This window comes from Equus przewalskii, chromosome 1, assembly GCF_037783145.1.
Source record: "Equus przewalskii isolate Varuska chromosome 1, EquPr2, whole genome shotgun sequence".
Lineage (NCBI taxonomy): Eukaryota > Metazoa > Chordata > Mammalia > Perissodactyla > Equidae > Equus > Equus przewalskii.
Genome location: NC_091831.1, coordinates 119,265,538 through 119,278,420, shown reverse-complemented (window position 1 = coordinate 119,278,420; position 12,883 = coordinate 119,265,538). Strand labels below are relative to the sequence as shown.

The following is a 12,883-nucleotide window of genomic DNA, read 5'->3' as shown; positions in this document are numbered from 1 at the left end:
AGGCTCACAACAGCAGGGCTCATCATAGCCCAATACAGAAGGCAACTCAAATGTCAACCAGCAGTTGAATGGATACATAAGTTGTTGTGTATTCGTATTATAACAAACCACCACACAGCAATGAGAATGAACTCCAACTACACCCAACATTGTTGATGAGTCTCATAAAAAAAGAGTAAGTGACAGAAGCCAGACACAAAAGAGTACAAACCACCCACTGAATCATACACTTAAAAATGGTAAATTTTATTTTATATTTTATGTTTTACCAAGATAAAAAGGTGAAAAAAATTCATAGAACTATACAACACAAAGAGTATACCCTAATGTAAACAGAGACTTTAATTAATAATAGTGCATTAATATTCATTCACCTATTGTAAGATGTAATATGCTAATAAGAGATGTTAATAATAGGACAAACCATGATGCAAGGAGAAATATAGGAGCTCTGTACTTTCCGTTCAATTTTTTTATAAACCTAAAACTGCTATAAAAAATAAAATCTTCTAATTAAAAAAAATTCCAGGCAAAAAAAAATATGCATGGCATGATTTCAATTACATAAAGAATAAAAACTAATACATTAGCTTTTATTAGACATTAGAAGTTGGGATCATGCTTACTTACGGGGAAGGAGCACAAGGAGGTTCTAGGATGCTGGTAACATTCTGTCTCTTGATCTGAGGGCTGGTTACATGGCTTTGTGAAGTCTGTAAAAATTCATCGAGCTGTACATAGTATCTGTACTTCTCTCTATGTGTCCTGTAATTTAATAAAAAGCTTTAAGAAAATATTTTTTTAAAAAAGATAAATAGTCTATCATGTAGAAGTCCAAATAATTTATGTAGATACTCCATCCTCAAGGAAGGGGAGGAGAACTCCCCGCTCCTTAGGTGTGGGCTGGGCATAGTGACTTCCTTCCAAGAGCACAATATGGTAAGGGGGAGAGGAGTAATTTTACTGCAGAGAAACCTGATAAACACCACTTCAGCTAGCTAAGCACGACCAACATCAACTGTCCTAAGTTGGCTTGGTAATACGCACCCTTGATATGATGTGATGAAAATGATGCTTCCTTCTGTGATCTTACTACCAATAGCCCATAACCCCAGCTTTGCCATGAGAGAAACATCAGACAAATTCCAATCATGGGACAGACTACAAAATACCTGACCAGTACTCCTGAAAACTGCTGAGGTCATCAAAACAAAGATAGTCTGAGAAATGTCACTGCCAAGGGAAACCCAGAGAGACATGATGACTCGGTATAATGTGGTGTCCTCCTTGGTGGGATCCTGGAACAGAAAAGGACATTAGGTAGGTCAGCTGCTCCCTCTGGGCCTTGGTCCTCTGCCCGTGCCCACCGGAGCCTGTTTGTGTAGACTAACCAGAGCCGGCGAATTCTCCACTCCGAGCCCATCCAGACTGCCCCGACCCCAGCTTTCTGTCCTTTGAAAACACTAAGAATAATGTCCCTGAATCAATTTTTACTAGAACCGATCACCTGTCACACCTGGAACAGGGATCATACCCAGACTGCCCTTAGCCCCACTAATCACGAAGTCCACATCTATAAGAAGAACGGGAGTCAGTGGGTGAAAGCTCATGAACTCAAGGAGCAACAGACACATCACAGGCATCAACTGGGCTCCCAAGAGCGACCACATTGTCACTTGCGGGGCAGACCGCAATGCCTATGTCTGGAGTCAGAAAGATGGTGTTTGGAAGCCAACACTGGTGATCCTGCGAATTGATGTTGCAGCCACTTTTGTCAAGTGGTCCCCTCTAGAGAACAAATTTGCTGTAGGAAGTGGAGCACGGCTCATTTCTATTTGTTACTTCGAGTCTGAAAATGACTGGTGGGTAAGCAAGCACATTAAAAAGCCAGTTCATTCCACGGTCCTCAGCTTGGATTGGCATCCCAACAATGTCTTGCTGGCAGCAGGATCCTATGATTTCAAATGCAGAGTGTTTTCTGCCTACATTAAAAAAGTATATGAAAAGCCAGCCGTACCCCCTGGGGCAGCAAGATGCCTTTTGGTCAGCTGATGTCAGAGTTTGGTGGCAGTGGCACTGGTGGCTGTGTGCACGGGGTCAGGTTTTCCGCCAGTGGGAGCCGCCTGGCCTGGGTCAGCCACGATAGCACCGCATCTGTTGCTGATGCCTCAAAAAGCGTACAGATCTCAACTCTAAAGACAGAGTTCCTGCCCCTCCTGAGTGTATCATTTGTTTCGGAGAATAGCGTTGCAGCTGCTGGCCATGACTCCTGCCCAATGCTCTTTAACTACTATGACCATGGTTGCTTGACCTTCGTCTCCAAGCTAGACATTCCAAAACAGAGCATCCAGCACCACGTGTCTGCCATGGAACACTTCTGCAACGTGGACCAGAGGGCCACAACTGAGGACCGCAACACAGCCTTGGAGACGCTGCACCAGAACAGCATCACTCAAGTGTCTATTAATGAGGTGGACAAGCAAGATTGTCGCAAATTTTGCATGACTGGCATCGATGGAGCCATGATAATTTGGAATTTCAAGACCTTAGAGTCTTCTATCCAGGGCCTTCGGATAATGTGAAGCTGAGTGAGCCTCCCTGATCGTGTGGCAAACTGACACACCGAAGTGACGGCAGCCCCGCCCGCCATTTGCATGATGGCAGCGTGAGCCACCCGCAAGGAAATACTGAAGACACATCGTGCAAATATCGTGTGTTTTTGTTTGAATATAATTGGTGAAAGTGTTAGTTTTTTAAAAGCAGCAGTGACTTGGGGTTTTTTTTGTTTTTTGTTTTTGCCTTTCATTCCATTCTTGACCAAAGCTTCTCTTTAAGTAGTTTATTATGGAAAATTGTCACACTAAGTAAAAGGGTGGGGAGGTATGTAAATTATCTACTAAAAATTAAGTTAAAATGCTGGGAAAAAAAGGACATTAGGTACAAACTAAGGACATCTGAATAAAGCGTGACTTTAGTTAATTAAAGAAAGAGAGGGTATAAGAAAGAAAGGAAAAAAGAGGTTGTCCATTTTCTATAAAATTCAGCCTAACCTCGAACCCTGATACTTTTTATCGAGAGAGCTGAACCCTGTGGAGGTACGGTTAGAAAACAGCTTTTCTTTCCTCTCATCCGTGGTTTTCAAACAGGTTCTGTCAGTGTCGGGTTCCCAGTCGTTGTCCCTTGACATTTTCACAGGTTGACCCCACAGCTTTCTCATTTTCAGAAATTAAAAAGCCCAGTCTAGTCTAAATCAAAATTGGCTTCTCACACCCAATTTAAAGTGGGTCCCCATCTTCCTCTCAGATGTGACCCTGTGGGAAGGGGAGAGGCGTGCTCTTTTTCTGCTCTTCTTTCTTCCCCTCCCCCCTCCTGATGCTCCCACAGGGCAGGGAAAGCAGGGCACTGGAAGAAGAGCCAATCTCTTTTAATTCGACTGGAGCTGTTTATTTTCTCAGCTATGGACACCCTGGTGTGGAGTAGATGTTCTACTGCCAGCTTTTCATTGAGTGCCTTTGAGTCCCAACAGTGTCCCCCACGTCACACAGTTCCTAACGTAGTTGACGGACTCTCTAGATGAACTTTTGCCCACCCCCAGCTCAATCCCACAGGATATGCCCTGTAGTCTGTCACTGCTGGTGTCCCCTCCCCTCTGCAGTGAGGTGCCATGCATGCAGCTTAAGTCCATTCCCTTCAGCATGTCCGCCTGCCTTAGGAGACTCACGTTCTGTAAGGTAACCAACTCTGGCCCTGCAGGCTGCCCTCTGCTGCCTCTGCCATCACAGGCTGCTCCACTCAGTCTCTGTGTCCTTGGATTTTCCCCAGACCCGAGGACGCATGTCAAGCAGGTGCACTGCATAGTGGTCCAGAGCACAATCTTCTAAAGTTTCGAGTCCCAGCTCTAACATACTGCTATGTGACCTAGAATAAATTACACAACTTCTTTCCACCTTTATTACCCTATTGTAATATGAGAATAGTATTAATTTCTGTCTCATAGGATGACTGAGAATGTTTTTTGTTAATACGTATAAAGCTCTTAAAACAACACTGGGCCCACAAGAATTGAGCACTGTGCAGTGTGTGATAATAACACACATGCCAGATAAAGAGAACAGATTAGTGGCTACTGGGGGAAAGGTGGGGTGGGGGGTAGGCACAAAGGGTAAAGGGGTGCACCTATAACACAACTGACAAACAATAATGTACCACTGAAATTTCACAAGATTGTAACCTATCATTAACTCAATAAAAATTAAAAAAAAAACACCACATGCCACAATCTCCCTCACCACGCTCTGCCCCACCTGGACTCCCGGCTGGGGAGAGAGATACCATTCTCCCTTCCTTGCAGGTATCCCACTCCCAAAGTTTTGGTCTCCTGGGAATCCCTTCACTTGGCTTTGTGACATTGGGAGGGCGGGGGGGGGGGGGGGGTCCTCCTTCCTTCCCCAGGGGGAGGAGAGAACCACTGTGGGACTCCTCACCAAGAATCAGCCCTTTACCTTAAAGCTCTCTTTCACACAGTGAACGCCCACATACCATCATGTAGGTTCAGATTGCTGACATCTGTCTTATCTACTCTCCCTCTCTCCTCTCTATATAGATACATAGTTAGATGTACATTTTTAAACTGAACTATTTAAAAGTTACAGAACTCATGACCTTTCACCCCTAAACCCTACAGCATTGCTCTCCTAAGAATGTTCCCTGAAATATTCTCCCACAAGACCATTATACTACGTTCACACCTAAGAAAATTAGCATTAATTCCATAATAGCATCCAATCTCTAATCCTTGGCCATGTGTCTTCAATTGTCCCAAAAATGTCTTTTGTAGCTTAAAAAAAATTTTTTTTAAATCCAAGATCCAATCAAGGTTCACATATTGCATTTGATTGTTATGTCTTTAGTCTCTTTGCTCTGAAAAAGACCTTTGTCATTTTTTTTTTATGACATTGACCATTTTGAAGTGTCCAAGCCAGTTGCCTCGAGGAACAGCTCGCACATGGATTTTCTTCGCTCACCTTTACCATCTCTCACGACGAGGGAGTAGGTGAAAGGGGACTTGTCTTTGGAATGCAGAATTCTCATCGTCTCTTGTTTTCAGATTAAAGACTTGGGCTGAAGTGCCAGGTGGCTGGGACCACGACCTTTCCTTACCTGCTTTCACAAGTTGTCAGAGAGGCACTGCCGAACATTCTTCCGCAGAGGAGCGGGAGCCTCCTCCCCTGATCAGCATGGACTTGATGCCCATGCAGGGTCCCTCCTCCCGGGCACAGCAGGAAAAAAGGCTGGACCAGCCCAAAGGCCTTTCGCTCCCAGCAGCCTACCCTGCCCTTGAGAGAAATAAGCCCCGCACCCTCTCCACTCCCCTTCACCCCGACCCTGGACCCTGAAAGGAGCTGAGCATTCCTCCCCCAGAGACACAGCACCTATCCCCAAAGAGCTGCCCCTGGGCTGTGGGTAGTAGGTGGAGCAGAGGGATCATGGCCCAAGGCCAAAGACTGATCCTTTCATCTTTACCAGTGACTTTGATATCAGGTGACCAGCACGGCCAGCCCAATCTGATAGGGGGTGGTGTTCATAAAAGGCCCCCTCACCTGGAGCCAGAAGCTCTGTACCGGTCCCCACAATCCTGCTGATCTCAGGCACTTGCCTCCACAGGTACCTTTCCTGGGCCCATTTCCCAGTCCCTGGGATCTCCCACCATGTATTCTGGGGGCCAGTAGCGATGGAGGATGGGGGACCCTGGGTCAGATGTAGGAGGCCTGAGTTCTAGTCCTTGTTGCCTTGCTCCAGTCCTCAGTTTCTCAATTTTTTTTTTAAAGATTTTTTTTTTATTTTTTCCTTTTTCTCCCCAAAGCCCCCCGGTACATAGTTGTGTATTCTTCGTTGTGGGTTCTTCTAGTTGTGGCATGTGGGACACTGCCTCAGCGTGGTCTGATGAGCAGTGCCATGTCCACGCCCAGGATTCGAACTAACGAAACACTGGGCCGCCTGCTGCGGAGTGCGCAAACTTAACCACTCGGCCACAGGGCCAGCCCCAGTTTCTCAATTTTTAAATGAGCAACTTGGACTGGGCCATCTCCAAAGATCCTTAGTCTGACTGGAGCGGAGAGATGGGGATGGGTCCCCACCTGGCATGAGGCCCTGGCTACAGCTGAACCTCAGCCTCCAAGACTGTGAGGTGAGGGGTACTCATCCTCAGGGGAGGCGCCCTCCTTGGTCTTGAAAAAGAATGCCCTGGGGGAGGGGGCATCATGAGCCATTTGCATCAGCCCTGGGACTTTGGCCCCTCAGCATTGCTGGGAGGGATCGGCTTCCTGTTCCCCGGGTATGAGGAGGTATCAGCGGGAAGCCAGCACTGTCAGGGACCCTTCAGCACAATGCCCAGCATACACCTTGTGCTGGGGGCTGGCTGGGGTGCTTCCCTGTTTTGAAGCGGTCACTTGGCTCTACTCCAGCCTCAGAATTGGAAACTGAGGTGATGGGCAGAGGGGAGGCCGGGGCTGAATTTAGATGCTCAAGTTGGGAATCTTGAGGCTTCTTTCCAGCCCTCAGGTTCTGTGCTGAGCTAAGGGTGAGCTCCTGGAAGTAGGACCCATGGTGGATGTATCTTATGCTTTCTGGCGTCCAGCTGGGAGCCAAGCACAGAACAGTACCAGGGTTTACTGACTGAGTAAATGAATGAATGAATGGCTCTATCTCTACTCTCAGCTTTGCTCCTCCTTCTTCTTCCCCTGTAGCTGATACAGATGATGTTGTCCCAGCTCAGTCCCTTCTCGGCCACAGAGCTTCTCCTGGCCTCCACTATCTTCTGTCTGGTATTCTGGGTGGTCAGAGCTTGGCAGCCCCAGATCCCCAAAGGCCTGAAGAGTCCACCAGGGCCCTGGGGCTGGCCCTTCTTGGGGCATGTGCTGACCCTAGGGAAGAACCCACATCTGGCTCTGTCGAGGCTGAGCCAGCGTTATGGGGACGTGATGCAGATCCGCATTGGCAGCACACCTGTGCTGGTACTCAGCGGCCTGGACACCATCCGGCAGGCCCTGGTGCGGCAGGGCGATGATTTCAAGGGCCGGCCTGACCTCTACAGCTTCACTCTGATCACTAACGGCCAGAGCATGACCTTCAACCCAGACTCTGGACCAGTGTGGGCTGCCCGCCGGCGCCTGGCCCAGAACGCCCTCAACACCTTCTCCATCGCCTCAGACCCAGCTTCCATGTCCTCATGCTACTTGGAGGAGCATGTGAGCAAGGAGGCCGAGGCCCTCCTCAGCAGGTTGCAGAAGCTGATGTCAGTGGCTGGGCGCTTCGACCCCTCCAGCCAAGTGGTAGCATCCGTGGCCAATGTCATTGGTGCCATGTGCTTCGGGCAGCACTTCCCCCACAGCAGCGAGGAAATGATCAGCCTTTTGAGAAGCAGCCATGAGTTCGTGCAGACTGCCTCCTCCGGGAACCCCGTAGACTTCTTCCCCATTCTCCGATACCTGCCCAACCTTCCCCTGCAGAGGTTCAAGTCCTTCAACCAGAGGTTCCTGCGGTTCCTGCAGAAAATAATCCAGGAGCACTATCGGGACTTTGACAAGGTGAGCCCAGGGTGTAGGTGGTGAGGGGGCACCGTGCAGAGCCTGGGTGTGGCCCCGCTTACCCATCTCCCAGGTACCCACACAGCTGCTGTGCTGCCAAGGCCTAAGAAGACCTGGGACACCTTGGGCCAGCTGTGTGACCTGGAGCCAATCTCTTTCCTTCTCTGGCCTCAGTTTCCTCATAACTATGGCCTTTCCCTCAGGGCCACTCAAAGCCCCAGAGAGATAAGGCCAGGAATGGGTCTCTGGCAGACACCTGCAATGTGGGGGCCGTTAGTGTGAGTGAGAAGACTTTTGTTCTGCAGGAACCTGAATCCCCAGTTCAGATGTCACTTTGCTTCCCTATACATGAACCAACCTCCTCCTTTGGAATTGGATCCCTGGGGTTATTGGGAGGAAGGGTCAATGGGGCATCAAATGACACCTTAAGCTCTACCCAGCACTGCTACCAGCTCCTGTTGTGAGCCTGGAGGCCAGGCGGGAGTGCCAGATGGGATGGGGCAAGGTCCAGCCTTTGGCCCTGGAAGTGTTGGGGTGCTCCTAAGATTGTGCCTCCTCAGAACAGCATCCAGGACATCACAGGCGCCCTGTTCAAGCACAGAGAGAAGAGCTCCAGAGCCAGCGGTGTTCTCATCCCCCAGGAGAAGATTATCAACATTATCAATGACATTTTCGGTGCCGGTAGGAGCCAGACCGCTGTGCCTCCATCCACGAGTGACTGCCCTTCATCCACAGACTTGCCCAGCCCCAAGACCATCAGATATCTCACCAACCACATGGCCACATGGTGCAGGTCACAGGTTCAGGGTTTGAGCCCAGACTATGCCACCAGCTCCCAGTGGAAACTCAACCAATTCCCTCTCCTACTCTGAGCCTCAGTTTCTCCATCTGAACGATAGAGTGTTCTCTGGCCTGTAAGTCTAGGGCCCTGTAATTCCAGCAGCTAATTACAAAACCAGTAACTCAAGTTTGTGTTGAGGAGACCTGGCCTCTCCCCTAAGAAAATTTATGGGGGCTGGTGGGGATGAGGCAGAGAAAGACAACACTTGGTACATTATGGTGGGTGCTAGGTAAATGCTGGTTTCTTATTCCTTTCTTCTTCTTTCTTTGCCTTACCCCATGCTGCCCAGGATTTGACACAGTCACAACAGCTATCACCTGGAGCCTTACGTACCTTGTGACAAATCCTAAGATACAGAGGAAGATCCAGGAGGAGCTGGGTATGCTGTGTCCTGCAACTTCTGGTGGAGAGAAACCTTGGGGCCCCAGGTCATTTGTTCAATCTATATATAGTGTTATGTGCCTACTAAGTGTAAGCCCTGGGCATACAATTGTGCCCACTCTTGCCTAGAAGATGCTGGGTAGGGGGTTAGTGGGCCTCAGACATGTAAACAAACGTAGTACCACATAGGGGAAAGGGGACACAGATGCCATGGAGCAGTCAGTCAGGGCAGCCTCTAAGCCCTGTCTGTCCTCTGTGGCCTGCAGACACAGTGGTTGGCAGGGCGCGGCAGCCCCGACTCTCCGACAGACCCCAGCTGCCCTATATGGAGGCCTTCATCCTGGAGACCTTCCGACACTCCTCCTTCGTCCCCTTCACCATCCCCCACAGGTGAGGCCTGCCTATTGTGCCCTCCCACCTCTGAAGTCCTCACCATATCTTCTCCTCTCAGCTTCTCAGCCCTGGCCCTGCCTTAGACCTCAGCATCTTCTTCCTGGCCATGACACCAGGTTCCTCACAGACCTCTGGTCTGCCCCTATCCAGTCCAAACATGATCAAGCTGCCCGACTCTCAGGAGAAAATCACACTCCTGACCTCAGCTCTCATTTCTTCCCTACAAGAACCCCATCCAGCCAGGCTGGTCTCACTGTCCCGCACAAGCATGATCCAGAATCCTCCAGGTTTGCTTACGCTGGACCTTCTGCTTGGAATGCCTGCTACTCTTTTCTCTGGCTACCAGAATCCTATCCTTGCCCAAGGTCAATCCCGACACAAATTTCCCCTCCCCTAGAAGACTTTCTTGACTCCTCCAGCTGGCACAGCTTATTCTTTGATATCTTATAGGACTTACAGAAATTTGTCCTTGATTATGCCCTGGGATTTTTTTTTTCTTTTTTTGAGGAAGATTAGCCCTGAGCTAACTACTGCCAATCCTCCTCTTTTGCTGAGGAAGCCTGGCCCTGAGCTAACATCCATGCCCATCTTCCTCCACCTTACACGTGGGACACCTACCACAGCATGGCTTTTTGCCAAGCGGTGCCATGTCCGCACCCGGGATCTGAACTGGCGAACCCCCTAGCCTCCAAAGCAGAATGTGTGAACCCAACCGCTGCGCCATCAGGCCGGCCCCTGTCCTGGATTTTAACAATGTCAACAGACTTAGTGAACACTTACTTCTGCCCATATACTGGTCTAGTTATTCCCAGAGTAAGAGGCCTAACTCCTCAGCCAGGCTGGGAACTTCCCAGGACTGGCCCAGATCGCCTGCTTCTTGGCTCCAGAGCATGGCCAAGTGCACAGCTGGGCACAAACAGAAGTTTAATAAACACTTGTTGAAGTTGAAGAACAGAAGCCACAGAGGGGGAAGGATAATTTCACCTCTTCTCTGCTCCTGACAGTCCCTCCCGGTATAGGGTATGGAGACCATGGTGGGCAGGCTCTTGGGGTGGGGTGGAGGTAGGAGCAGGAATCTCCTGGAGACATGCCCCAGTTTTCCAGCCCCTGAGCCTGACAGCCCTCTTCCTTCCTCAGCACAGTAAGGGACACGACACTGAACGGCTTCTACATCCCCAAGGAACGCTGTGTCTTCATAAACCAGTGGCATGTCAACCATGACGAGTGAGTACACATCCTCCACTGAAAAATGTGTGAAGTTCAGCAGTCAGGAAGGCTGTTTGTCCCCCTAGGAAGTGGTTATATAATAAAGGAATGGTGCCTCAATAGTTATATAGCCTGCTCTAGGTGACAAAATTTAGATCCATGTTTCTCAAACTTTAGTGCATATAAGAATCGATCAGGGGCTGGCCCCGTGGCCGAGTGGTTAAGTTCGTGCGCTCTGCTGCAGGTCGCCCAGTGTTTCGTTGGTTCGAATCCTGGGCGCAGACATGGCACTGCTCATTGAACCACGCTGAGGCAGCGTCCCACATGCCACAACTAGAAGGACCCACAACGAAGAATATACAACTATGTACTGGGGGGCTTTGGGGAGAAAAAGGAAAATAAATAAAAAAATAAATAAAATCTTAAAAAAAAAAAAAAAGAATCGATCAGGCAATTGGTAATAGATTATGGCGCCCCATCCTCCAAGATTCCACTTTGGTAGGTAAGGTGGGAGTACCTGCAGTGATTCTGATGTGAATGGCTGAGGGACCTCTCTTTGGAAATCCCACTTTAGTCTATAGGTAGGGGGATCATATAATTTATCACCCAAACTGGGGCACTTCTGAGTGTGAAAAGGGATGCCATCAATAATTAATATGAAACAATGGCATAAGTTGGTATATACTGTTGATTTCCCTTGTATATTGAGTAGGATAAAGACAAATATGTTTTCCTTCTTTTAGTTTCTTTTAGTTAAAGCATTATTTCTTTAAAATAACAAATAAATATTAAAAAGCACTATTTTCAAGGCTGATCATTTTAGAGAGAGCTATGTAAAAGAAATAAGCATCAAAGTACAGTTTGGTCCCTTTCCCCACTCTCCTTTCATTGCTCTCCATCTATTCTAACACTTGTGCTATCAATAAAAGTCTGTTCAGAAGTTCTCCCCAGGCCTTTCCTCCCAGAGATCCCATCTCCTCTGTTCCTTGCAGGGAGTTGTGGGAGAACCCGTTTGAGTTCCGGCCAGAGCGATTCCTCAGTGCTGATGGCACCACCATCAACAAGACCTTGAGTGAGAAGGTGATGCTCTTTGGCATGGGCAAGCGCCGGTGCATAGGAGAAGTCCTGGCCAAGTGGGAGGTCTTCCTCTTCCTGGCCATCTTGCTGCAACGGCTGGAGTTCAGTGTGCCACCAGGCGTAAAATTGGACCTAACCCCCATCTACGGGCTGACCATGAAGCATGCCAGCTGTGAACATGTCCAGGCACGGCTACGGTTTTCCATCAAGTGAAGAAGGCACCAGCATGCTGAGGCAGAGGGAAGGGTGGGGGCACCTATGGGGCCTCAGCCCTTGTTTCTTTCTTTCTTAAATAACAGCTTTATTGAGATATAATTCACATACCCTATAATTTACCTCCTTAAAGTGTACAATCCAATGCTTTTAGTATATTCACAGAATTGTTCTGTTACCACACCACAATCAATTTTAGAACCTTCTCATCTCCCGTAAAAGAAACCCCATACCCAATAGCAGTCACTCCCCACCTCCCCTAATGCACCTCCCCTGCCCAACCAGCCCTAGGCAACTACTAATCTATTTTCTGTATCTATAGATTTGCTTAATCTGGATATTTCATATAAACGCAATTATACAATAAGTGGTCTTTTGTGACTGACTTTTTCACTTAGCATAATGTTTTCAAGCTTCATCCATTTTGTAGCATGTATCAGTAAGCCCTGGTTTCTTGAGTCTTGAGAATAAGCCCAGGTCCGTTTCCTCATTCATCAATTAGTACATCTTTCACTGCTCTCTTCTCTCCTTTCCTGTATAATCCAAGTCTTTGAACACTTGAAGGGAACAAAGAGGAAGGGACCCAGCCCTGTGGACCAACCCCAGATGGGAGAATGGGGATCCCTCATGCCCCATCCTCAAAAGGTCGGATATCTGACTTCTCACAAGGCCATGATTTGTTTGTCCACAGCTAGAGGAGGATAAGCTCCCCAGAAGTGCTTGAGTTACCTGCAAAAGGCTCAGATCTCATGAAAGGGCACTATCAAAGAGTAAAAAGATAAGCCACAGAATGGGAGAAAATATTTGCAATTCATATATCTGATGAGAGATTAATATCTAGAATATATAAGGAACTCCTAAAACTCAACAACAAAAAACCAACAACTCATTTCAAAAATGGGCAAAAGACTTGAATAGACAGTTCTCTAAAAAGGATGTGCAAGTGGAGAACAAGTACATGAAAAGGTGCTCACCATCATTAGTTATTAGGGAACTGCAAATCAAAACCACAATAAGATACCGTTTCACACCTACTAGAATAGCTATTAAAAAAAACCCCAGAAAGTTATAAATATAAGTTGTCCTATGTAAGCCTAATAATAACCACCAAAAAAGCCTATCATAGATGCAGAAAAGAGAAAGAGAAAGGGAAAGGAATCTAAGGCATCTAATTACCAATGATAAT

General features: G+C 48.0%; 1 protein-coding gene, 1 long non-coding RNA gene and 1 pseudogene across 3 annotated transcripts; 2 read left to right on the top strand and 1 right to left on the bottom strand.

The window, feature by feature from the left end:
• Window positions 1-225: 225 nt before the first annotated feature.
• LOC139083576 (uncharacterized) lies at window positions 226-5,439 on the bottom strand. The gene is made up of 3 exons (XR_011540416.1): window positions 5,161-5,439; window positions 1,173-1,298; window positions 226-765 (listed from the first exon to the last, which is right to left on the bottom strand). It is a non-coding gene; the product is annotated as an uncharacterized lncRNA (long non-coding RNA).
• LOC103552316 (actin-related protein 2/3 complex subunit 1A pseudogene) lies at window positions 1,343-2,647 on the top strand (annotated as a pseudogene).
• On the top strand, window positions 5,199-12,064 carry CYP1A2 (cytochrome P450 family 1 subfamily A member 2). 2 transcript variants are annotated; one of them, XM_008522215.2, is made up of 7 exons: window positions 5,199-5,664; window positions 6,747-7,586; window positions 8,147-8,267; window positions 8,717-8,806; window positions 9,075-9,198; window positions 10,339-10,425; window positions 11,400-12,064. In XM_008522215.2, the coding sequence occupies exons 2-7, from the start codon at window positions 6,756-6,758 to the stop codon at window positions 11,695-11,697; spliced, it is 1,551 nt and encodes a 516-aa protein (XP_008520437.2). In that variant the 5' UTR covers window positions 5,199-5,664; window positions 6,747-6,755; the 3' UTR covers window positions 11,698-12,064. The 2 variants fall into 2 exon arrangements, with proteins under 2 accessions (XP_008520437.2, XP_070477300.1); XM_070621199.1 differs by having other exon boundaries at window positions 5,549-5,664; window positions 8,183-8,267.
• Window positions 12,065-12,883: the final 819 nt, after the last annotated feature.